The 25,008-nt window shown below is 47.9% G+C and overlaps 1 protein-coding gene across 1 annotated transcript in view; it reads right to left on the minus strand.

Annotated features, from left to right (window-relative positions):
- Positions 1-354: 354 nt before the first annotated feature.
- NRN1 (neuritin 1) overlaps positions 355-25,008 on the minus strand; it is a 104,875-nt gene continuing 80,221 nt past the window's right edge. Inside the window, exon 4 of the mRNA XM_060242995.1 lies at positions 355-366. Within this exon, the coding sequence (XP_060098978.1) occupies position 366 (1 nt within the window). The 3' untranslated portion in view covers positions 355-365. The remainder of the gene's footprint in view (positions 367-25,008) is intronic.

A 25,008-nucleotide genomic window follows, 5' to 3' on the forward strand; every position in this document is an offset into this window, starting at 1 on the left:
TGCGCACGGCGATTGGCGGGCTCTGCGCATGCGCCAAATGCCGTGCGCACGTGCAGGGACGGTCCCTCCCTCACTCGGCGGCCTGCATTTCCCTCCCCTTCCCTCCCCGACCCGCCGGGAGGCTGCCTGGGCCGCGCTGCGGCTCAGCGGCGGCCTCCATTTCCCTTCCCTCCCCGACCCTCTGGGAGGCTGCCCGGGCCGCGCTGCGGCCCGGCGGTGGCCTCCCTTGGCCTCCCCTTCCCTCCCCGACTCACCGGGAGGCCGCCCGGGCCGCAGCGCGGCCCGGCGGCGACCTCCCTTGGCCTCCCCTTCCCTCCCCGACTCACCGGGAGGCCACCCGGGCCGCAGCGCAGCCCGGCGGCCTCCCTTGCCCTCCCCTTCCCTCCCCGACCCGCCGGGAGGCTGCCTGGGCTGCGCTGCGGCTCAGCGGCGGCCTCCATTTCCCTTCCCTTCCCTCCCCGACCCTCTGGGAGGCTGCCCGGGCCGCGCTGCGGCCCGGCGGCGGCCTCCCTTGCCCTCTCCTTTCCTCCCCGACTCACCGGGAGGCCGCCCGGGCCGCGCTGCGGCCCGGCGGCGGCCTCCCTTGGCCTCCCCTTCCCTCCCTGACTCACCGGGAGGCCGCCCGGGCCGCAGCGCGGCCCGGCAGCGGCCTCCCTTGGCCTCCCCTTCCCGACTCACCGGGAGGCCGCCCGGGCCGCGCTACGGCCCGGCGGCGGCCTCCCTTGGCCTCCCCTTCCCTCCCCGACTCACCGGGAGGCCGCCCGGGCCGCAGCGCGGCCCGGCGGCGGCCTTCCTTGGCCTCCCCTTCCCTCCCCGACTCACCGGGAGGCCGCCCGGGCCGCAGCGCGGCCCGGCGGCGGCCTCCCTTGCCCTCCCCGACTCGCCGGGAGGCCGCCCGGGCCGCGCTGCGGCCCGGCGGCGGCCTCCATTTCCCTTCCCTTCCCTCCCCGACCCGCCGGGAGATGCCGCAAAATGAGCCCCCTTGAGGCTTATGGCGGCAGGGCTCGGGGGAAGCGAGCTAGACTGCTGTTCTTTTGAGGGGTTATAGAGTGTTTCGAGCCCCTCCCTGTGGCATCCGTCCCATCGTTGTGGGACCCAGGGGGCCGGCGCAGCGGCCTGCCGAAGCAGCCTGTCACTAATAACACAGGTCGAGATGCGGAAGTGACTGACAGGCTGCTTCAGCGGGCCGCTGCGCCGGCCCCCTGGGTCCCACAATGATGGGACCAATGCCACAGGGAGGGGCTCGAAACACTCTATAACCCCTCAAAAGAACAGCAGTCTAGCTTGCTTCCCCCGAGCCCTGCCGCCATAAGCCTCAAGGGGGCTCATTTTGCGGCATCTCCCGGCGGGAGGGTGGCACCCGCACGGGACACATATCAAATGAAAGAGGGGGCGCAGGGCTATCAGAAACAGCCGGCGGAGGGAGTCGGGAGCCCACCCCACTGGGGGATCCACACCCCGAAAGTGATGAAGGTGGCGCAGATAGAGCCAACAGAGCCAACAGGACAAAATAAATAGGCTGCATTATGCAGCACAGTTGAGAAAGTGCCTTATCCCATATACTGATGAAGTATATACAGGATTTGAGAACAAAATTGTTTCCGGCGGTGATATTTGGGGGATTTTTGGGGACGTCACAGGAAGTGCTGTGAAGTCACTTCCTGTTTCCGGCAGTGGCATTTGGGGGAAATGATGTCATTTGGGGGAAATGATGTCACAGGAAGTGATGTCACTTCCTGCTTCCGGCAGGTGGCGCGGGGGAAATGATGTCACAGGAAGTGATGTCACTTCCCGTTTCCGGCAGGTGGTGCGGGGGAAATGATGTCACAGGAAGTGCTGTCACTTCCTGTTTCCGGTGGTGGCATGACATCACCGGAAGTGACGTCACCGGAAGTGACGTCACTTCCTGTTTCCGGCGGCGCACGCGCTTCGCGCGCGCACACCCCTACCTTCCCCCCCCAAGGTGTCCCTGGCTGGCCTTCAGACATTATGGCCACCCTAAAGGCTTTGCACACTCTTCCTCCTGCTTGAGGAATCATGAAGTGCAAAACATGTTGCGATTGTGTGTTTTTTTAATGCTGTCTAATTTTGAAGACAGCGCTTTGATTCAGTGCTTCGGAGCATAACTACCTCCATCCAGCTGTCTCTCCCATGCAACACGCAGGCTATTGTTTGTATGGAACAATCACTGTATTTGTATCAATTCACAGCTTTGATTCCCATCACTTGAAATCTTCACGAGATGCCACTGCTGGTGATGAAGGAATCCACATCTTGGTTGGCAGGACAGACTTGCTGATTAGAAGTTTTGTATGTGCAGAATCAAGCACAGCGACAATGCAGTGTGTATAGCCAGGGTGGTGTACCTGACAGTGCTTCTTACACACATGAGAATGGGTAGCCGTATCAAAGTATCCCAACTAGTATGAGTTGCATATCACTGCCTTTAGATGAACGATAGTCACACTCTGCATAGCTCAAATGGTGGAGTCCAATTACAAGCAGCATCTGTAAATGCTAAAAAATAAACAACTTTTATCTGGCATTCCCAATGGGCTTTCTTTCCTTCCGTGCACACACTGATACTTGACATTGCAGTGCAGGTACAAGCGAAGACTGTCTGTTGTTTACAAAATTATGTAACATTCCTTCTTCTTCTGTGAATGTTGCATATCCTCATATGTTGGCCCATGCTCAGTATTTATCGGCGTGGATCTCCTCCATAGAGGAGGAGGAGATTCTTGCAATTCCAGTAAGGTTTACAAGAAAGCTCAGCAATATGAACAAATATAAAATAATCACCTCTGAGCAGTTTTTTTTTTTTTAAGTAGCTGTCTGCATTGGCTGCCTAGTCTGGGGAACAGGGCCGGCGCTAGGAGTTCTGCTGCTCAAGGCAGACCCCTGTGCACCCCCCCCCCCCACTTTGGGAAATGAAATCACATTGACGTCACCACAAGTGACATCATCAAGCAGGCCAGGGGACGAGGAGCACATAGGGTTGCCAATCCCCAGGTGGGGGCAGGGGATCCCCCGGTTTGGAGACCCTCCCCTCGCTTCAGGGTTGTCAGAAAGCGGGGGGATGGGAGGGAAATGTCTGCTGGGAACTCTATTATTCCCTAGGGAGATTTATTCCCATAGAAAATCATGGAGAATTGATCCGCGGGTATCTGGGGCTCTGGGGGGGGCTGTTTTTTGGGGTAGATGCACCAAATTTTCAGTATAGCATCTAGTGCCTCTCTCCAAAATACCCTCCATGTTTCAAAAAGATTGGACCAGAGGGTCCAATTCTATGAGCCCCAAAAGAAGGTGCCCCTATCTTTCATTATTTCCTATGAAAGGAAGGAATTGAAAAGGTGTCCTGTCCCTTTAAATGTGATGGCCAGAACTCCCTTTGGAGTTCAACTATGCTTGTCACAGCCTTGATCTTGGTTCCACCCCCAAAGTCTCCTGGCTCCACCCCTAAAGTCCCCAGATATTTCTTGAATTGGACTTGGCAACCCTAGGAACACGGTACGGAAGCCCCGGCCCCGCTCAAGCTTCTGGCATTGCAGGAAGCCCAATTGGGGGTGGGGAGAGCCAACGCTTGCATACCACACCCCTTGAAAGAAGCACAGTACACAAGCCTTGGCCCCGCTCAGGCTTCTTGCATTGCAGGAAGCCTGATCAGGGGTTGGGAGAGCCGATGCTTGTGTACCATGCCCCTTGCAAGGAGTGAGGTATGCAAGCCCTGGCCCAGCTCATCAGGGGAGAGATGGGGCACCCAGCAGCGCCCCCAGGTGAGGTTGCACCCTAGGCAGCCGCCTACTCCCACGTGCCAGCTCTGCTGGTGAATACTAACTGTCAGGCCTCATTTTGTGCAGGACCTCACAGGAGTAGAGCTCCAGAATCTCTAGATTTTATTGTGCTCTTTCTTTCTTTACTTCTGCCCCCCACAACTTGCTTCTGGGTTCCATTGTTGAAACCCCTTGTGAGAATTGTGCTGAACACTAAGATCTGATGAACTTTCTAATATTTTCCCCCCACAAAAAAATGGGAAAATAACCAAAACATATAAAGCAGACAGATGGAAGTCTTCATCTTCCCAGTAATTTAAACAGTATGATAGGTTTTATTATGACAATTATAATTCAAGAAACATTTTAAGGTAGATGCTGAGCTGATACAATTTGGTACACCTTCTAGTGATGTCAGGGGTGTGTGGCATATGCAAATCAGTTATGCAAATGAGTTGTGCTAATGGGCTCCAGCACCTCTTTTTCTATGAAATAAGCCCTGCTAATTGTGCATATACAGCTGTGCATATAGAAGCCCAAAATACATCTAATTTTTCATTAGAAACAGATTGATGATTTCAGGGCAAGAGGGCTCAACTCCAAATAAAAACAAGGGTTATACTGAAAAGAAATTGGTATTATCAGCCTGTTAAAAAGGTAAAAAAAAAAAAAAGGAAAAGGTAGTCCCCTGTACAAGCACCAGTCGTTTCAGACTCTGGGGTGACATTGCATCATGACGTTTTCACAGCAGACTTTTTAATGGGTGGTTTGCCATTGCCTTCCACAGTCATCTACACTTTCCCCCCAGCAAGCTGGGTACTCATTTTACCAACCTTGGAAGGATGGAAGACTGAGTGAACCTTGAGCCGGCTACCTGAACCCAGCTTCCGCTGGGATCGAACTCAGGTCATGAGCAGAGCTTGGATTGCAATACTGCAGTTTACCACGGGGCTCAATTAGCTTGTTAGTTTGTTCCTATGCTAGATTTTGCCTTTGTGCTAGTTCCATCCCCGGATGTTTGCTCCATTGTTGCCAGACTTTTATCATAGAACAAAAATATTAATTCCATTAGCGTCTATCATTATTGAGGATTTTTCAAGGACAGAATAAAAATGTTGTTGTAGAAAAAATCTTGTACTCTTCCTTGTCTCTGCTGTATGATGAGAAATCGAAAGGAACAATAAACCTTTGTGCTGAATCCTGGCAGAAGACAATGTAGAATGAGTCTGAAAAATTAACTTTTCACTTATGAAACGTGAAAGTAACCCAGCCTGATTAATTTATGGGGGGAAAAACGTTGATGTTCCTGGTTTATGTTAATGGGAGTCTTGATATGGTTAGTCTTACTTCAAAGGTGAGTTATTTTAAGGGAAATGCCAGTCTTTGATTAATTGGAACTGTAACAAGCTTGTACATTTTTTTCCCCCCTTCCTCGAAATTTAGGGAATGACACTAAGTCTTAGTATTTAGTGTAATTACATTAGCAAGATTTGAAACCTTCTTATTAGTTTCTATTAGGGTTGCCAGATCCAGGTTGGGAAACACCTGGAGATTTTCGGGATGGAACCTGAGAAGGGCAAGGTTTGGGAAGGGGCAGGACTTCAAAGGATATAATGCCACAGAGCCCACCTTTCAAAGCTGCCATTTTGCCCGGTGAACTGATCTCTGTCACCCAGAGATCAGTTATAATTCCAGGAGATCTCCAGCCACCACCTGGAGGTTAACAACATACAACGAGAGAGGTCACACAGGAAACCAACAACATAAACGCAAAGGTTACTGTGACCAAAATTACAAAATTACCACCTGGAGGTTGGCAACCCATATTGAACATATGAAGCTGCTTTATACTGAATCAGACCTTTGGTCCATCAAAGTCAGTATTGTCTACTCAGACTGGCAGCGGCTCTCCAGGGTCTCAAGCTGAGGTTTTTCACACCTATTTGCCTGGACCCTTTTTTGGAGATGCCGGGGATTGAACCTGGGACCTTCTGCTTCCCAAGCAAATGCTCTACCACTGAGCCACCGTCCCTCCCCATGTTATTTAAGCTATTATATGGGGTCATATGCATAATTTCTTTTGTGAGAAACCCTGTCTTTACTCAACTTTTGAACATACTCTGATCTTGATCTTATCTTGAAAACTCTTATTAATATGGTGAATCTGGTAATTTTGGCCATTAAAGGCTAAGGCTTCCCTTGTGCCACTTAAGTTGGAGGAAGACTTCTTAAGCTGCAAGAAAGCATCTGAGCAGAAATGGGGGATTTGCCCAGATGGCTAGAGTTCTTCAGTAGCATCATAGCAATGTATGTTTAAAATATATTTATAGTTTAATTAATAACAAGGTATTAATACAATTTCAGTAGAATCTTTAATTTTAAATTTCCTTAGTCTCAATGAAGAAGAAGAAGAAGAAGAAGAAGAAGAAGAAGAGGAGGAGGAGGAGGAGGAGGAGGAGGAGGAGATTGGATTTATATCCCACCCTTTGCTACTCAAAGGAGTCTCAGAGCGGCTTACAATCGCCTTTCTTTCCCTTCCCCTCCCCACAACAGACACCCTGTGAGGTAGGTGGGGCTGAGAGAGCTCTCCCAGAACTGCCCTTGAGCAGAACAGTTTTGAGAGAACTTGTGGCTGACCCAAGGTCACATCAGGAGGAGTAGGACTGGATTTACATGTTTTTTGAGGGGGGGGGGCAAAATTAAAAAATGACACCCTCTTATGGGCCCATTCTGTCTTATGGGCCCATAGAATAGAATGGACTCCATACCCAATTTGGTGCCCCCCCCCCACCGGCAGTGTCTGAGGCAAACGCCCCCTCTGCCCCCTAGACCCGGCCCTGAGGAGGAGTGAGGAATCAAGCCCAGTTCTCCCAGATAAGAGTCCATGCACTTAGCCACTACACCAAACTGATATCACTTCAAAAATGCTCTTTCAAAAACATTGAAATATGTTATTTAAGCTATGGCAGAAAACAGGAAGAGAAACAGTGGCAAACTGATAGGTGTGAATTAATTTATTGTATGACACAACAGTCCCACTGTGCATTGAACCCCATTGGTTTCTTGCTCAGTGGATATGGGGAAATCTTGAAGGCTGAAAATGGCAATACTTTCTCATAATGCTCTTTTTGGGAAACGTCGACTGCCGCAAGCATAGCTTCTTGTTGGGCTTTGCTTCTGCTTTCCTCAGCATCCTTTTGGGGGTAAACGGAAAGCACCTGGACACCATCCAGGGGGATGTTCTCTTGCACAATCTCTACTGCTATGAATGTCAGCGGCAACATATGACAGGACCCGCAAAAGAGCTTGAGGGGGAGAACTGACAGCTGGATTAAGCACAAATATTCTGCCAGCCCGCCATTGGTGTCAGGAATGCTTTGGCAGACAATTCAGGTTGCTCCTTGCTTAGCATTCTTTAGTGGCATCACAGCAAAGCTATTTAATAAGGATTTTTAAATGAACATATTGCCACTTGGAATGTGAACATCGACACTCAATGGAAGTTAATTAAAATTATGTAAACTGTGACCTTGTGAAGATTAATTGATGTTAGGAAAGCTTAGCATTTCTTTTATTTCCTTCTTTCCATTATTTTCTTTCCACCTTCCTTCCCTCCCTCCCTCCCTCCCTCCCTCCCTTCCTTCCTTCCTTCCTTCCTTCCTTCCTTCCTTCCTTCCTTCCTTCCTTCCTTCCTTCCTTCCTTCCTTTCTTTCTTTCTTTCTTTCTTCTTTTTTCCTTCCTTTCTTCCCATTCTTTTCTTTCCTCCCTCCTTCCTTCCCAGTTTTTCCTTTCCTCCCTCCCTCCTTGCCTGCCTAAGTCCAAGTGAGTATGCCATAGCTTCTGAGGACAATTAATTAAATGTCTGTTTTCTTTTAAATTAGGATTTTACTTTTGTAAATATAAAATCTGACCCCAGCAAATGAGAATGCTTTAAAAATAGGATATTAAGTGATGGATAGAAGATAAACCAAGGGCTGGATTAACTATTCTCCTAAACATACTGTAGAAGCTCTATCTGAGAGTGATTGTAAGTTTGGATTGTGCAGAACCAAAATGAAAAAATACCAAAGCTCAGATCTGCTTGATAGTTATTGTTTCTCTCTGCAAAGATGTCCCTCTAACTCTAGATGAGTAAAGAGTTTATTGTGGGGATAGGGTTACCAATCCCCAGGTGGGGCAGGAAAAAAGGTAAATACCTTTGCGAGTAACCAGCTTCAAAACAGAAAAACTATAGAAAAAGAATAAATATTTATAGCAATATGACATGAAATCAATCACAATATAGAAGCCACACCCGCACCCCAGTTTCAAAAAGGCAAAATTGTCCAAAATTACAGTGCAGAGGTCTGAGTTATGGCAGAGGAGTAGTAATCATAGGAGTCGCAAGCTCCAAATCTTCTTTACAACAATTTGATGGAAATATTCCTGTGCAACGAGGCACAAATGCAACGCTACAGGGTTGTGCTAAATTCCCTTGTTTCACAATAAAAGCTTCCACGAGCTTTACAGTTTCTTTATACATTTTACAAGAGCACTAGGCTTCAGAATTCTTGACTCATGCAGGAGCCCAATCAGATAATAACGCTCAGCATAGCATCCAGTGCCTCTCCTCAAGAGAGAAGAAGAAGATGAAGAAGATATTGGATTTATATCCCGCCCTCTACTCCGAAGAGTCTCAGAGAGGCTCACAATCTCCTTTACCTTCCTCCCCCACAACAGACACCCTGTGAGGTGGGTGGGGCTGGAGAGGGCTCTCACAGCAGCTGCCCTTTCAAGGACAACCTCTGCCAGAGCTATGGCTGACCCAAGGCCATGCAAGCAGGTGCAAGTGGAGGAGTGGGGAATCAAACCCGGTTCTCCCAGATAAGAGTCCGCACATTTAACCACTACACCAAACTGGCTCTCCAGAGAGCCAGTTTGGTGTAGTGGTTAAGTGTGAGGACTCTTATCTGGGAGAACCGGATTTGATTCCCCATTCCTCCACTTGCAGCTGCTGGAATGGCCTTGGGTTAGGCTGGCAGAGCTGTCCTTGAAAGGGCAGCTGCTGTGAGAGCCCTCTTAACCCCACCCACCTCATAGGGTGTCTGTTGTGGGGGGAGAAGCTATAGGAGATTGTAAGCCACTCTGGGTCTCTGATTCAAGGAGAAGGGTGGGTATAAATCTGCAATTCTTCTTCTTCTTCAAAACACCCTCTAAGTTTCAAAAAGATTGGACCAAAAAGAGGGGATCCAATTCTATGAGCCCCAAAACAAGGTGCCCCTATCCTTCATTATTTCCAGTGCAGAGAAGGCATTTAAAAGGTGTGCTGTCCCTTGAAACGTGATGGCCAGAACTCCCTTTGGAGTCCAATTATGCTTGCCACAGCCTTGCCCCACCCCCAATGTCTCCTGGTTCCACCGCCAAAGTCCCCAGATATTTCTTGAATTGGACTTGGCAACCCTATGTGGGGACTTGACAACCCTATGTGGGGACTTGAATTGGACTTGGCAACCCTATGTCATAGGTTCCTTGAAAGGGCTTATGCTCTGCATGCAGAGGACTCCAGGATCAGCCTCAAGATCACTTTTAGCCCCAAACGCTAAAGTAGCCAAGATTGGACATCTCTGCCGGAGGCCATGGAGAGCCCCTGCCAATCAGAATGGAGAATCCTGGGCCCCCAGTGGTTTCAGGGAGTATAAAGCAGCTGCATATGTTCTGGTCAGGATCAGTATGGCCTAGGCTGCCAAGGTGAAACAGGATGAGTGCCAGTCTTCATGCACTCTCAGTCAGATGCCAGCTCCTGAAATCAGCCTGTCAGAAGAAAAAAAATGGGGTAATGAAGTATTAAAGCTTCACTCACCTTCCCTTTCACTGTTTTATTACCTTCTAAATGAGGACAAAGTGACCGTGGCAGCTCCAACTTTCTCTGTCAGCAGCAAAATCTTGGCTTTTCTTTAGTGGAATCAAGTATACCCTCTGCAGAGGCGGATAAATCCAAAAAGCCAGAGGAGACGAGTCAATTTGTTACCTGGGAAGAATGTTTTTGCAGCAAGACAAAGCTTTTGCATTTAAGAGGCAGAGAGGTCACTTGGAGGACAAAGCTGCCTTCCTCAGATACCCAGAGGGAATTTCAACTCTTGGAAGCTCATACCCCAAAATCTCCTTGGTCTCTAAGGAGCTACTGGACTCAAATTAGCTGTGTTGTGGACATGACATCAATTGCTGGTGATAATTCTTAAAAATAATAATAATAAAAATTCTTAAAAGAAAACAAACAAAAGACATATATTTACAGTACTATCCTAAACAGGATAGGGAGCCCTGTGGCACACTGGTAAAGCTGCAGTACTGCAGTCCAAGCTCTGCTCATGACCTGAGTTCAATCCTGGCAGAAGCTGGGTTCAAGTAGGCAGCTCAAGGTTGACTCAGCCTTCCATCCTTCCAAGGTCGGTAAAACGAGTACCCAGCTTGCTGGGGGGAAAGTGTAGGTGACTGGGGAAGGCAATGACAAACCACCCCATTAAAAAATCTGCCATGAAAATGTCGTGATGTAACATCACTCCAGAGTCTGAAACAACTGGCACTTGCACAGGGGACTACCTTTACCTTTTTAAAAAATCCTGAACAGAGCTCACCCTCGCTAAGCCCTATTGACTTCAAGAGATCTAGAAGGGTGTAACTTTGTTCAGGATTGCATTGCTAACTTCACTAATCATTAGGTTAAGTTACCCCTAACTTGGGCTTTATTTTTTTTTGGTAACAGGAACTCCTTTGCATCTTAGGCTACACACCCCTGATGTAGCCAATCCTTCTGGAGCTTACAGGGCTCTTAGTGCAGGGCCTACTGTAAACTCCAGGAGGATTGGCTACATCAGGAGTGTGTGGCCTAAGATGCAAAGGAGTTCCTACTACAAAAAAGCCCTGCCCCTAACCTTTAAGGGTGGGGTTGTAGTTTAGTGGCAGCTTGTCTGTTCTGTACCCAGAAGATGCCAGGTTCAGTCTCCATCAACTCATGTTAGAGGATCTGGTTGTAGGCAATGTGAAAGTCTTCTAAGACCCTGGAGAACTGCTGTCAGCCAGAGTAGACAAGAATCAGGGGTGGAATTCTAGCAGGAGCTTCTTTGCATATTAGGCCACCCCCCCCCCAATGTAGCCAATCCTCCAAGAGCTTACAAGAAAGAGCCTTGTAAGCTTTTGGAGGATTGGCTACATCAGGGGTGTGTGGCCTAATATGCAAAGGAGCTCCTGCTAGAAGTCCACTCCTGACAAGAATAACCTTGCTAGGCCGATATTCTGATGCGTAAAGCAGACTATGTGTTCACTGAAATGGCTCACAATCCTAAATTTTCATGCAGCAGCCATGATAAGACCTCCTCTGCCATTTACTCATCTAAACAGCTGACAGTGTTGCCCTGACCTGGACAGCCCAGGCAAGCCTGATCTCATCAGATCTCAGAAGCTAAGAGGCATCGACTGTTGTTAGTACTTGGATGGGAGACTGTCCTTGAAATACCCAGTTGAACAGGGCCAGCCCTAGACTGTCTGGCACCCTAGGCAAGGCTAACTTCTGCCCCCCATCCCAATAATGTCACCGAGTCACATCGAGGGCACCCAATTCAGCGCCCCCAGAAGGCCAGCGCCCTAGGCAATTGCCTAGATTGCCTAGTGCCAGGGCTGGCCCTGCAGTCAAGAGGATAGAGGCAGGCTTTCAACCACCTCTCTGAACATCATCCAGGCCTCCAGTAGGGGTCAGTCACCAGAGGTCAACATGACTTCCAAGTGCAGACCCAAATACCCCAAAATACAAAAAAACCCCAGCTAATAGTGTTGTATCTCTCCCCCAGATGTTGCTTGCCAACCACGAGCTGCAATATCGCTTGAGCTGGAGCGATGACATGTTCTTTGCCATCCCCCCACCCCCGAATGTTGCATTAGTTGATGTGGTCAACCTGATATAGGTCTATAATAGAGTATGAATTAAAGTAAGGGTGAATCCAGTGAGTCATAAATCTGAAAATGAAGCTCATTGATTTCAACTGGGGAATTAAGCCCTGAAAATATAAACACCAACAAAACTATAATTATTTCAAGAGGAGGCACCACAAGCATTCACAGAGTGAGAAAAATCTCATTACTGCCAGCTGTGGATCTGGCTTCTCTTCCTTCCCAAGCTGCCAACTCAGGCTTCCTGACAGCTTTCCCCCACCCTGGTAGCCCTGGCTTCCCCTCTGCCCTCACCACTGCCTCTGCTCCACGCTCTCCTCCCCTCCCCTCCAGTTCCCCCCTTCCTGATGCTGGCTCTGTCTCCACATCTCAGCCTGCCTCTGTCATCTGATGTTGGGCGCTACCTTCAAAGTGCTGCCCAAAGGGTGGGTTCTCCACACCCACCACTCGTGCATGTGCAGATATCAGTTTCATTCATTTGGTGGGCTCTTTATACTCTCATGTTAGTTTTTAAAAAGACTCCCCCCCCCCCCCCGGTAATCATCCAAAAGGTCATAGCAATGGTAGAGCAAATGGAGATGAAATACCAAAAGAGAAGAAGATGATATTGGATTTATATCCCGCCATACACTCTGAATCTCAGAGCGGTCACAATCTCCTTTACCTTCCCATCCTCCCACAACAGACACCCTGTGAGGGAGGTGGGGCTGAGAGAGCTTTAACAGCAGCTGCCCTTTCAAGGACAACCTCTGCCAGAGCTATGGCTGCCCCAAGGCCATTCCAGCAGCTGCAAGTGGAGGAGTGGGGAATCAAATCCGGTTCTCCCACAAAAGAGTCTGCACACTTAACCACTACACCCAGGCCTCGGATTCAGTGGGAGCTCACAGGAGCACAGCTCCTGCACCTTTCTGGGAGTTCCACTTCAACCTTCTGAGAGTTCCACCTCCTTGTCCATTGAATAGTATGTGCAGCTGCATAACAATTCCTGGATGAGCTCCACCACCTATTTTTCTATAAAATGACCACTGACTACACCAAACTGGCTACAAACTACTACACCACTATACCACTACCAAACCACTACACCAAACTGAAAGAAGACTTTCAACATGCTCTTTATGGCCAATAACGTGAGACTGAAACTGCTAATTTCTACCTCTTGATCCCAATGGCTGGAAAGAATTAACAAAAGATTACTGCTCAAAGTTGAAAGATTGCCAACTCTTCCTAACATGCAGCTTGGATGGGAAGGGCTTTCCTACTTCAAGGGGCTTTCTTCCTTGCCCTCTCACGCTTCCGTGAAGGGCTGTGTTAACCTTTCCTGGCCAAATTGCCATAGCAAATGGTGATGTGTCAGCCTCTGATTTGCTGGTATGCCAAGCTGGAAGAAAGTAGCCATGAATCTCTGTATAGTCAAGTGCATCCTTGCTCCTTCTGTTCTGTCTGTGCTGTCTATCATTATGACAGCAAGATGGAGTGACTCCAGACAAAGTAGCCATTTCTGCATTGTTGGGAGAATCCCTGGGTGTGCAGAAAAATCTCCATTTGTTTGGTGAAATGTCTTACAACACCCCAGTACTTCAGAAAAAGTTTGCAACTCCAAAGGGTAATTTGGGGTTTCGCACTCTGCAGGAGCAGAGGCTACAAGGAACTCTTTTCTGTCCATCAAGAGTACAGGGGGGGGAAAGAAGCAAGTGAATGTGAATCAGTTGCCCCATGTAGAGCCATTTAGTGCCTTAGAAACGCAAGTCACTCTGACCAGAGAGTCCCACTTAAGACAGGGCTTTTTTTGTAGCAGGAACTCCTTTACATATTAGACCACACACCCCTGATGTAGCCATTCCTTTATGAGCTTACATGGTTCTTAGTACAGGGCCAACTGTAAGCTTCAGGAGGATTCGCTACATCAAAGGTGTGTGGCTTAATATGCAAATGAGTTCCTGATACCCCCAAAAGCCCTGCACTTGTCATAATGATACCTAAGAGCTTCAAGGACATTCCTGAGACAGGAAGAGAAGGACAGTCTACTGGGGATGGGCTGAAGGAAATAATAAATCCCCTGCACATGTTGAGAACTCTCTTTTAGTGCTAGTCGCTTGGTCATTTTACCCACCAAGGAGGAAAAAGCAATCCATTTGACTACAGAAAGCAGCTATGAGCACATGGTCCAGATGAAGTCAGCGATGACTGCTGCGTATTGAAACCTAAAGGAAGGGATGACTTCTGAAAGCTTGCAACTTCAGGAATTAAGTCACCTCTCTCTTTTTACCAGTCACAGAATAGAGGATTTGACAGTTTGGTGTAGTGGTTAAGTGTGCGGACTCTTATCTGGGAGAACCAGGTTTGATTCCCCACTCCTCCATTTGCAGCTGCTGGAATGGCCTTGGGTTAGCCATGGCTCTCGCAAAAGTTGTCCTTGAAAGGGCAGCTTCTGGGAGAGCTCTCTCAGCCCCACCTACCTTACAGGGTGTCTGTTGTGGGGGAAGAAGATAAAGGAGATTGTAAGCTGCTCTGAGTATTTGATTCAGAGAGAAGGGAGGGGTATAAATCTGTAGTCTTCTTCTTCTTTTACATTCCCCCCCTTTATTCTTCCTCAGTCCATTGTGTTTGCAGGTGCTTGCATGTACTTTTTATCTTCCTACTAAAATTCTTTCCATTTCAAGTGTGGCCAGTCTGATCTCTGTGTCCCACATTAAGCCCGTTTTCAGTTTCAGGAACAAGGAGCAGAAATAGCAGCAATTCAACTTGCTCCCTCAGCTGTCCTCTACTAGTATGTTCAACCAAGCATGAGGAAGTGCAAAAGGAGAAAGAGACACAAACTCAGTACACAGCAGCAGAAGTGGCCAGGGTTTGATAGTGAGAGAGACAGAAAGAGGAGTAAAAAGAAAGTGGAAGAAGAAATGGCCCCCATTTCTTCACAGCTCATAAATTTAAAAAAGAAAGAACCCACCTACAAATGCCTTAAAGAGGACTCATGGCTCAGTAGCATAGCATCTGCTTTGCACATAGAAAGTCTCAGGTACAATTTCCAGTTAAAAGGATCAGGTAGTAGATAATGAGAAACGATTCTACCTGAGAGCTGCTGCTAGTCAGAACAGACATTTACTGACCTTGATAGATCAGTTGGCTGACTCACTATAAAAGTTTCTTGATATATTAAGCTTAAATGGCTTAATGACTAAGTTAATTGCCCTCTAGGAGGCCCAAATCACTCAGAGCAACTGAGCATTAATAACTGGGGATGGGGAGACAATAAGGAGGGGTGAAAATTTGGGCCGTTGAAACACTTGACCCTGATGCCCTTCACCTGCCAGTGCACAAGGCTATAGACTTTAAAAGACTCTGATGAATTTGAAGTGAATTAGGATGTGAGGGGGGGGAAGGCTTCCTCTGATTTTAATTAATTGCACCCCTTTCTTAAGACTCGTAAACTGCAAAAAGGGCAGAACACCTACAATTACAGCATCCCAGGATGTGAGAGAGAGGGCAGGGTGGAGTTGAGAGATGTCCAGGGCTTTTTTTTTAGCAGGAATGCACAGAAACACAGTTCTGGCTGGCTTGGCATCAGGGGTGTGGCCTAATATGCAAATGAGTCCCTGCTGGACTTTTTCTACAAAAAAGCATGGTGTGAAACAATGGTGATGTCAAGGGTGTGTGGCCTAATATGCAAATGAGTTCCTCCTGGGCTTTTTCTATCAAAACAAGCCCTGGATAAGTCAATTCTACCTCTGAGCAGCCATGCAGCACTGGAAAGAAGAAAAAAGAACCTTTCCTCCATTGTTCAACTAATGTTTGGGACTCCCTGAACCACTTTGTAATTACCTAGCCCTGAATTTCAGCCATGAAGGTAATAATCCTATAACACTAAACTGCTTAGATTCAGGGGCTGGTAAGCAGCGTTCCCTTTAAGTTGGGTTAGTGTGAGCTAGCTCACAGTTTTTTAGCCTCCGACTCATACATTTTTTGTCTTCGCTCAGGAAGGATGGCCCCAGAGCAATGGATCGATGCAGTAGCCAAATTGCTCGCTCACAACTTTAATGCCAGTAGCTCACGAAGTAGGCTATCTGCTCACGAGACTCCACAGCTTAGAGGGAGCATTGCTGGTGAGTACCAGCAGCTTAGCAGTCTCATACAATTCCTATTTCTTTATCCCTCTGTAGCTGGTCTTAGGGCCCCAACATACTCTTACTAATAGCAAACTTCATATAAGGTAAGGGTTTCTTAAGACAATGGAGGGTGGGGAAGAAAATTGAAATGAGCATTAAGCATACTTCATGTGGGCCGGCACTCATGGCATTCTGATGGAAGTTATATGTCCATTAAAGAGAAATACATTAACAGAATGGGAAAGCAAATGGCTGTATTCAGATCTCAAATTGCTTCTGTCTGGAAGACGCACACAAATAGGCGTCTAATTCCCCCCTCCCTCCCCGATCTAGGACACTCTAGAGTTTTAAGGACTCAGGCCCCTTTCAAGCTGCAGGAGAAGGGGGATTGATGAAGACTGAAAGAAAGAGCACTCCCTGATCCTAGTTAATCACACTGATGGAGAACTCTTTAAACTAGTGAGTCTTTTAAAAGTTACCAGGGCATACTTGCAAAACATTCGTTACTGAACAAGATAGTGTTTTATTTTTCATCTTTAGTACTGAAATACATAGCTGTGACCAGGGCTTTTTTTCGAGCAGGAACGCACAGGAACCCACTCAAAGCCCATTTGAGAAAGAAAGAAAGAAAGAAAGAAAGAAAGAAAGAAAGAAAGAAAGAAAGAAAGAAAGAAAGAAAGAAAGAAAGAAAGAAAGAAAGAAAGAAAGAAAGAAAGAAAGAAAGAAAGAAAGAAAGAAAGAATTTCAGCTGGTTTAGAGTTGGGATGTGGTCTAATACGAAAATGAATTCCTGCTGGGCTTTTTCTACAAAAAAAAAAGCCCTGGCTGTGACATTCTTTCTCCCCTCACACAGAGTGCCTACTATTCTCCACACCTCTCTCTCACACACAGGTTCTGGGTTACAATTAGGCCAGGACACCACACATCGCTACCTGTCTTGTCTGTTTTGAAATCTCTAGAGAGCTGTGACCATTTCACCTTTCTCTCACTCAGAGACATCAGCAGACGGGATGGCCCAGCTCCCTTCACTAAACACTGGGTTATTGGGGTTGGTGGTTCATACACTGTTCCATTCACACACTTACTCATCTCCTAAAATATATATAGATTGCTATTTTCAGTAGTGTGTGTGTATGCTTCTGAGGCACACAGCCTAAAGATTTAAACAGAGTTAACTTTTCTATTTACACTGGGGCAGTGATGCTCTGTATTCTTGTGCTTTGGGGGGGAGGCACAGTGGAAGGGATTCTAGCCCCACTGGTGGACCTCTTGATGGCAATTGGGTTTTTTGGCCACTGTGTGACACGGAGTGTTGGACTACATGGGCCATTGGCCTGATCCAACATGGCTTCTCTTGTGTTCTTATGGTTTGAATAGAACATTGATGAAATTAAGGCAAATGTTACAACATTTTGTTTTCAACTGAAACTTTGAACTGTTCCCCCATTCCAGCAATTTGAACCCTTTGTTACAAATTGGCTCTTTTCAGGCAGCTCTAGACAGCTCTTCTCTACTGTTTCATTTAGCCAAACACACTCTCTTATTCTCTAACTGCTTTGCTGAGAACTTTCAACTTCTGTTATAGCTACTGTTTCCCAACTTTCTCTCACTAACATTTTGTCAGCTTTTACCTGTAACTCTTAGGGCAAGGTGGTACCTAGCCTGACCATCACAATAGCCTTGCTGAACAACAGGTCATTCTGTATATTATGCAGAGGCAAGCCCAAATTTGCCATCGGTCCTCCCACAGCCTCCTGCCCCAACTCAACCTGCGTCTCATCTATTTTCCTGGCCTGGTAACTTATCTGCAAGTGAATTGGGACCCACTTTGGGGTCCTGACCCACATTTTGGGAACCATTGCTTTAAACTGTGAACATAACAGTTAATGATGCCCTGGGGGGAAAATGCTGGAGGGGTGAAATTATAATCTGAACATATATGCCGAGAGGCACGTTTTTACCAAGCCTGGTACTGAGCTTCAACCCTGTAATTCTTCACATGTTTTAGGTGGTGATTGCTTTGTTTTCTAGTATATTGCTTTAATTGATCGTGAGAAGGCTATATAGATTTTTTAAAAAATAAATAAAAGATCATGTTATTGTTTCTTTGGGGATAAGCTTGAAAGGGCAAATGGCTTTATGAAGATCCATGGCATTTGTATTAAAGACAATTGATTATCTTCATCCAGCAGTGAGTTTCTCGGCAAAACAATTTCCCATCTGTTAAGCGACGTGATATAAATTATAGAGCAAATGTGTCTGTGCAGGACATGGGTCATGCCAAAAAGAAAAATAAACTCTGAAGAGCAACAGCAGAACTGGTATCAAGTGGGGAACAGCGCCTGTGGAGTCTCCTTGGGGCCCAATGACTGGGAAGGTACCTTTACAAACTGCTGTCTTTTACTGAGTCAGATTATGAACAATCCAATGGTTCTTTGCTTCAGTCAGGATATTGTGGACTCACAGCCTAAGCAGAGTTACCCGGGCTGCGATCACACACACTAAAGAATGCACTTTCGATCCACTTTCCAACTGGATTTTACTGTGTGAACTGGCAAACCCAGCTGGAAAGTGGATTGAAAGTGAATTCTTTAGTGTGTGTGATTGCAGACTCACAGTACCATCTAGGGTTGCATGGTCTCCTCTGGCCTCCAGAGGGAGATTAGGGGCCCATCCTATAAAAAACCACCCTTTTAGGCTGTTAACTTTGTGGACTTAAAAGAACTTACTTCTGCTCGGGATGGCACTGCTATTCACCAGCAGTCAGTTACTTTCAGGGCTTTCTTTGTAGCAGGAACTCCTTTGCATATTAGGCCACACACTAGGGTTGCCAAGTCTCTCTGCCACTGTGGCAGGGGACTTGTTCATTGCGTGCACAAAGTGCGTGCAGTGTGAGGATTTCAGCCGGTCGTGTTACAATAGAATTTTACCGCAATTCCTAGAGCATCACACCAGAAATGCTCCAGGATTCGTGGTAAAACTCTATGGTACCATAGAGGTTTTAGCTTGAGTCCTAGAGCATCCCTGGCATGACATCCCCGGTGTGATGATGTCACTTCCGGGTGATGTCATCACGCTGGGGATGTTGCATGCCAACGGGGCCCTTGGAGGGTAGGAATCCCCCCGGCAGCCTGCTCCCGGACGGGGTCCTCCCGGACGGGGGATCCTCCGCCCTGGCAGGAGCTTGGAAGCTTTACCACACACCCCTGATGTAGCCAATCCATCAAGAGTTTGCAGGGCTCTTAGTACAGGGCCTACCGTAAGCTCCAGGAGGATTGGCTACATCAGGGGTGTGTGCAAAGGAGTTCCTGCTACAAAAAAAAAAAAAGCCCAGATTACTTTAATGATTTAGAATGGTTACAATATCTCAGGAAGTTCCTGGTTTGAATGTGCTAGGCGAATTTAGGCAGCCCCTTTCTTTCAGATTTATCCCTTCCCCCATTTGCAGTAGTACTAGCGTACCTTATAGGACTGTTGCGCAGATTACAGCATGATAATGTATTCGAATACTATATGAGCACTATGCAAATTCCAAGTATGATGCTCAAATGCAGAGGTGGGCAAGAGGCTGTGGGTGATTATTTGCAGTCCCTGCTCTCTTAGACAACAGTTTCATTTTTAGTTACCGTATGTGTATGACTAACAAAATAGCTCTGTGTGATTTTTCTACAAAATAATTTCCTGCTATTAGTTTTGTTTTTCTTAGTGCATGCTTGCTGTGCCTCTTTGTTCTGCTCAAATATGTACCTTGGAAACTGAAGGGAGAACTGACTGAAATTTGTGCAGACACACATACTGTTTGTGTTTTTAAAAAAACACATCCAAAACATGTTTTCTACTTAGTGCTGACAGAGTTCTTGAAGTATGAGCAATCCATTATAAATGATGAATTTTGTGGCCTGGCTTTCTGCTAGAAACACACACTGTTTTAGAGAAGACTGCAGCGTGGATCAACTGCAGAGATGGGGGTTGGGTGAGCAAGCCTTCTTGCTTTAGCCAGGACGTTAGAAAAGAAGTTTTCCAACTTTGTAACATAATTTATCTTTTTGTATTGCTCAGTAAAGTGGTATTGGTGATATTGTGGCATCTTCAGGACAGCATGAGATAATAATGATGGGTGGTACCCACCCCATTGCGGAGAAAGAATGAACTGGACCACTTCAGACTGTGAATGGCAGATCAAGAAGGGTCATGTTTTGAAACATTCTCTGCCAGCTAAAGATTTGCCCTTCCCAAGCCCTGTTCTCTGTGCCCTGTTTTCAGAGGTGAGGCAGGTGACAACGAGAGTCAGGGCATTTTCAGTGGTGGCACCTCCCCTGTTAAAAGCCCTCCCTCTTGAAGCTTGCCTGGTGCCTAGCATGCTGTATTGTGGGTACCAGGCCAAAATATTTCTTTCTCATCAGGCTTTTAATTAGGTTATTTTATGGCCTAATATGGACCCTGGACCCTGGATTTTTTTTTAAGGATGCCCTGTGCTTGTTTCAGGATTTTGTTGTTGTTGCTTGCTTTTTTATTTATATTATAATGCATTATGTTTTTCATTATTTTATGGTGGTGTTTTCACTTGCAAGCTGTCTTGAGCAGGACTCTGGAGAGGCAGCAGATTAATTCCTTAAATAAAGAATGAAATGTTAGCTTTCTACCAATAGGAAACCAGCACAGAGAGCAAAGCGGGGGGAGAGCTCTTTTTTCTCTGCTGCACTATCTTTCTGTTTGCACGGAGGCAGGGCGTTTTTTGAGCAGGAACGCACAGAAACTAGGCTTCCCAACCCTCCCGCCCTGGCGGGGGACCCTAGGATTTCCAGCCTCTTCCCCCGCTCCCCAAAAAAATAGAAGTGGGGGGAGGGGGGAAACGGCGCCAAGGAGCGTGGCGAGCTGCCCCATCTCGGAGCGGGCGACGCCGCTGCGCGGCTGCCGCCTCTTCTCCACTTCACTGTAGCTGCTCCTCCGAGATGGGCTCAGGCTGAGCCCATCTCGGAGGAGCAGCTAAGGTGAAGCGGAGAAGAGCCCCCCCCCCCCCCGCACGCACTTGGCAGGCGCATCCACTCCCTCCCTGGGCTGCAGAAAGGCTGTTGTGCCAGACTTTGAATTCTGAGTTCCCTTTCCATTCTGCACGAGCCCAGGCATCTCCGCTGCCCCCCCATCTCCTTAGCCTCCCTCTCCTTCCTCAAAAGGCACCCTTGGTCCTCCCTCTCTCTCTGCCCCATTCCACAGGTCTGCCCCTCCTTGCTGAATTCAGCAGCAGTAAAGAAACACAAGGCTTCCCCCTCCCACACCAGGTCCCACTCAAGAAATATCTGGGAACTTTGAGGGTGGAGCCAGGAGCAAGGGTGTGGCAAGCACAAGCGTTCTGGCCATCACATTTAAAGGGGACCACACAGTAAAGCTGCAGTACTGCAGCTGGAGCCCTCTGCTCACAACCTGAGTTCGATCCCAGCGGAAGCTGGTTCAGGTAGCCGGTTCCAGTTTGACTCAGCCTTCCATCCTTCTGAGGTCAGTAAAATGTGTCCCCAGCTTGCTGGGGGGAAAGAAATCAGAGAAGGGGAGGGTGGAGGGAAGGAAGGCATTTAAAAAGTTGTGAGGTCCCTTTAATTGTGATGGACAGAACTCCCTTTGGAGTTCAATTGTGCTTTTCACACCCTTGCTCCTAGCTCCACCCCAGTGTCTCCTGGCTCCACCCCCAAAGTCTCCTGGCTCCACCCCCAAAGTCCCCAGATATTTCTGGAATTGGACTTGGCAACCCTAACAGAAACACAGTTCCAGCTGGCTTAGCATTAGGGGGTGTGACCTAATATTCAAATGAGTTCCTTCCGGGCTTTTTCTACAAAAAAAGCCCTGCGTGGAGGTTTTTCTCCATATTCAGATTTGGAATCCAGGAACTGCCATCTGAAGTAGTATGGTCCACTCTACCATTTCAGGGCCCTACCACTTCACTTCCATTTCATTCTCTTTTGGATGCGAACTAGAAGATAAGGTAAGCTTGGCAAGTATCAAACTGTCTCTAGATTTCTAGTTTCAAAGCCTCGCCTCACAAGAGGCTGGCACCATGGTATACCTTGGAGTTACGCCAGCTGAAGCAAGGGCTCAGACGACTAGAGAGACGGTGGAGGCATACTCGGGACGAAGCGTCGAGAACATCCTATAGAACGCTTATGAGGTCTTATGAGATAGCAGTCAAGGCTGCAAAGAAAGAATACTTCGCAGCCAAGATTGCATCTGCAAAATCGCGCCCAGCACAATTGTTTAGAGTAATTGGAGATCTTATAACATTGCCACAAGGCAAACCAAATATTAGGGAATTAGAAATAGGCTGTGAGGCATTTGCGAAATATTTTGCAGATAAAATCTCATCGCTCCGCCAAGACCTGCCTATCACATTAGACACAGTAAGTGAAACTGAGGCTCCGCGCCTGTCTTCAGATTTAGTACTGGACCACTTCGACCCACTCAGCCTGGAGGAAGTTGATGGAATTCTCTCTGCTGCTCGCCCAACAACATGTGATTTGGACCCTTGCCCCTCTTGGCTGATTAAATCCTGCCAGAGGGAGCTTAGATGTCCTCTACAGGACATCATAAATAGATCCCTCCTAGAGGGGCATTTTCCAATGCCTCTGAAAGAGGCCTTGGTCCGCCCCCTCTTGAAAAAACCTACAGCAGACCCGGCTGAATTAGCAAACTACCGACCGGTGTCCAATTTACCATTTTTAGGTAAAACTATCGAGAGGGCAGTGGCGTTACAGCTACAGAGATTTCTAGATGACGCTTCTGTCTTAGACCCGTGCCAGTCTGGCTTCCGACCAGGCCATGGGACGGAGACGGTCCTGGTTGCCTTGATGGACGACCTCCAGCGGCAACTGGATCGAGGTGGTGCGGCAATACTGATGTTATTAGATCTGTCGGCTGCATTTGATACAGTCGACCATCGGTTGCTGATCCACCGCCTCGCCGACATAGGGGTTGAGGGGCTAGCCTTACAATGGCTTTCCTCCTTCCTCATGGGTCGGGGACAGAGGGTGGCAATTGGGGGTGAGCGACCCCAGAGGCGCACACTAGACTGTGGGGTGCCCCAGGGAGCAGTTCTCTCCCCGATGTTATTCAACATCTATATGCGCCCCCTTGCCCAGATTGCCCGGAGATTTGGGCTGGGTTGCCATCAATACGCAGATGACACCCAGCTCTATCTACTAATGGACGGCCGGCCCGCCTCCGCCCTGGGGAACCTGGACCGGGCTTTGCGGGCTGTTGCAACGTGGCTTAGACTGAGTGGGCTGAAGTTAAATCCAGCGAAGACAGAGGTTCTCCATGTGGGTCGTGGCACTCTGGGGAAGGAAATATCTCTCCCGGCCTTTGACGAGGCGCCGCTGAAGACGGCGCAGCGGGTAAAGAGCCTGGGCGTCTTACTGGAGCCTTCATTATCAATGGAGGCCCAGATAACAGCCACTGCCAAATCAGCATTCTTCCACCTGAGGCGGGCGAGGCAGCTGGCCCCTTTCCTAGAGCGTCAGGACCTAGCAATGGTGATCCGCGCGATGGTCACCTCAAGACTGGACTACTGTAACGCTCTCTACATGGGGCTGCCTCTGTACCGGACCCGGGAGCTGCAGCTAGTGCAGAACGCGGCGGCCAGGCTGTTACTTGGTCTCCCAAGATGGGAGCATATATGGCCGGGGCTGCGCGGACTGCACTGGCTGCCAATCGTATACCGGATCCAGTACAAAGTGCTGGTCATAACCTTTAAAGCCCTATATGGCCAAGGACCGACCTACCTGAGGGACCGTCTCTCCCCATATGAGCCCCAGAGAGCACTGAGGTCAGTGGGGAAAAGCAGACTGAATATCCCTGGGCCAAAAGAAGTTAAACTTCAAAGCACCCGCACTCGGGCCTTTTCCGTTGCGGCCCCACAACTCTGGAACCAACTCCCAGAGGAGGTGCGGGCCCTGCGGAACTTAGACCAGTTCCGCAGGGCCTGCAAGACCGCCCTCTTCAAACAGGCGTTCACCAATAACTGAATTAATGTTTACCGCCAGATTAATAACGTTTACCGCCAGTGTTGATTTAGGAATGTTTTAATTAATTATTGATTATTGACTGATTTTAATGTGAATTTTAATGTGAATTTAATGTTTTTATTACTGTATTGTTTACTTGAAATGCTGTTAGCCGCCCTGAGCCTGCTTCGGCGGGGGAGGGCGGGATATAAATAAAATTTTACATTACATTACATTACAAATGCTATGCAAGGACAGCAGATAACTCAGAGGAATTTAGGTTCCAACACTGCTGCAACGTTAGCATTGCCAATCCTCAGGTGGGGGCAGGAGATCCCCCGGTTTGGAGACCCTCCCCCGCTTCAGGGTCATCAGAAAGTGCAGGGGGGGTAGGGAAATGTCTGCTGGGCACTCATTAGTTCCTATGGAGACCGATTCCCATATGGAATAATGGAGAATTGATCCATGGGTATCTGGGGGGGGGCTGTTTTTTGAGGTAGAGGCACCAAATTTGCAGCATAGCATCTGATGCCTCTCCTCAAAAGACCCTCCAAGTTTCAAAAAGATTGGACTGTGGGGTCCAATTCTATGAATCCTAAAAGAAGGTGCCCCTATCCTTCATTATTTCCAACTGAGGGAAGGCATTTAAAAGGTGTGCGGTCCCTTTAAATGTGATGGCCAGAACTCCCTTTGGAGTTCAATTATGCTTGCCACAACCTTTTTCCTGGCTCCACCCCCGAAGTCTCCAGATATTTCTTGAATTGGATTTGGCAACCCTATGCAATGTTGTTCTCTAAGATCTGCCGCAGAAACTCCTTGGTTTGGATCCAGACTAAATTTCTTGCTAACAGAAGTCACAGTCATCTTATGGTGACCCCAGCAAGGGTATTTCAAGGCAAATGAGAAGCAGAGATTGCTCAACATTCCCTTCCTCAACAGAGCCTTCCTTGGGTGATCCCCCCACCTTGCCTAGCTGCAGAGATTTGATGAGACTGGGCCATAGCATTCCATTCCACCTCCCCAGACAGTATTAGGGCCCCCAAACAAGCACAACTATAAAATATTAAGGCTGGGGCCCAAAAATCCCAGTGGACATTTCAAACTGCTCTTTCAGATATCGTTCTACAGCAAAAGTCCCCAAGGTGGTGCCCATGGGTACTATGGCAACAGCTGATACCATTTCTGGCACCCGCCAAGTGATTTTAGGAAGTGATTGGG

The sequence above is a fragment of the Heteronotia binoei genome, chromosome 7, assembly GCF_032191835.1.
Source record: "Heteronotia binoei isolate CCM8104 ecotype False Entrance Well chromosome 7, APGP_CSIRO_Hbin_v1, whole genome shotgun sequence".
Classification (NCBI taxonomy): Eukaryota; Metazoa; Chordata; class Lepidosauria; order Squamata; family Gekkonidae; genus Heteronotia; species Heteronotia binoei.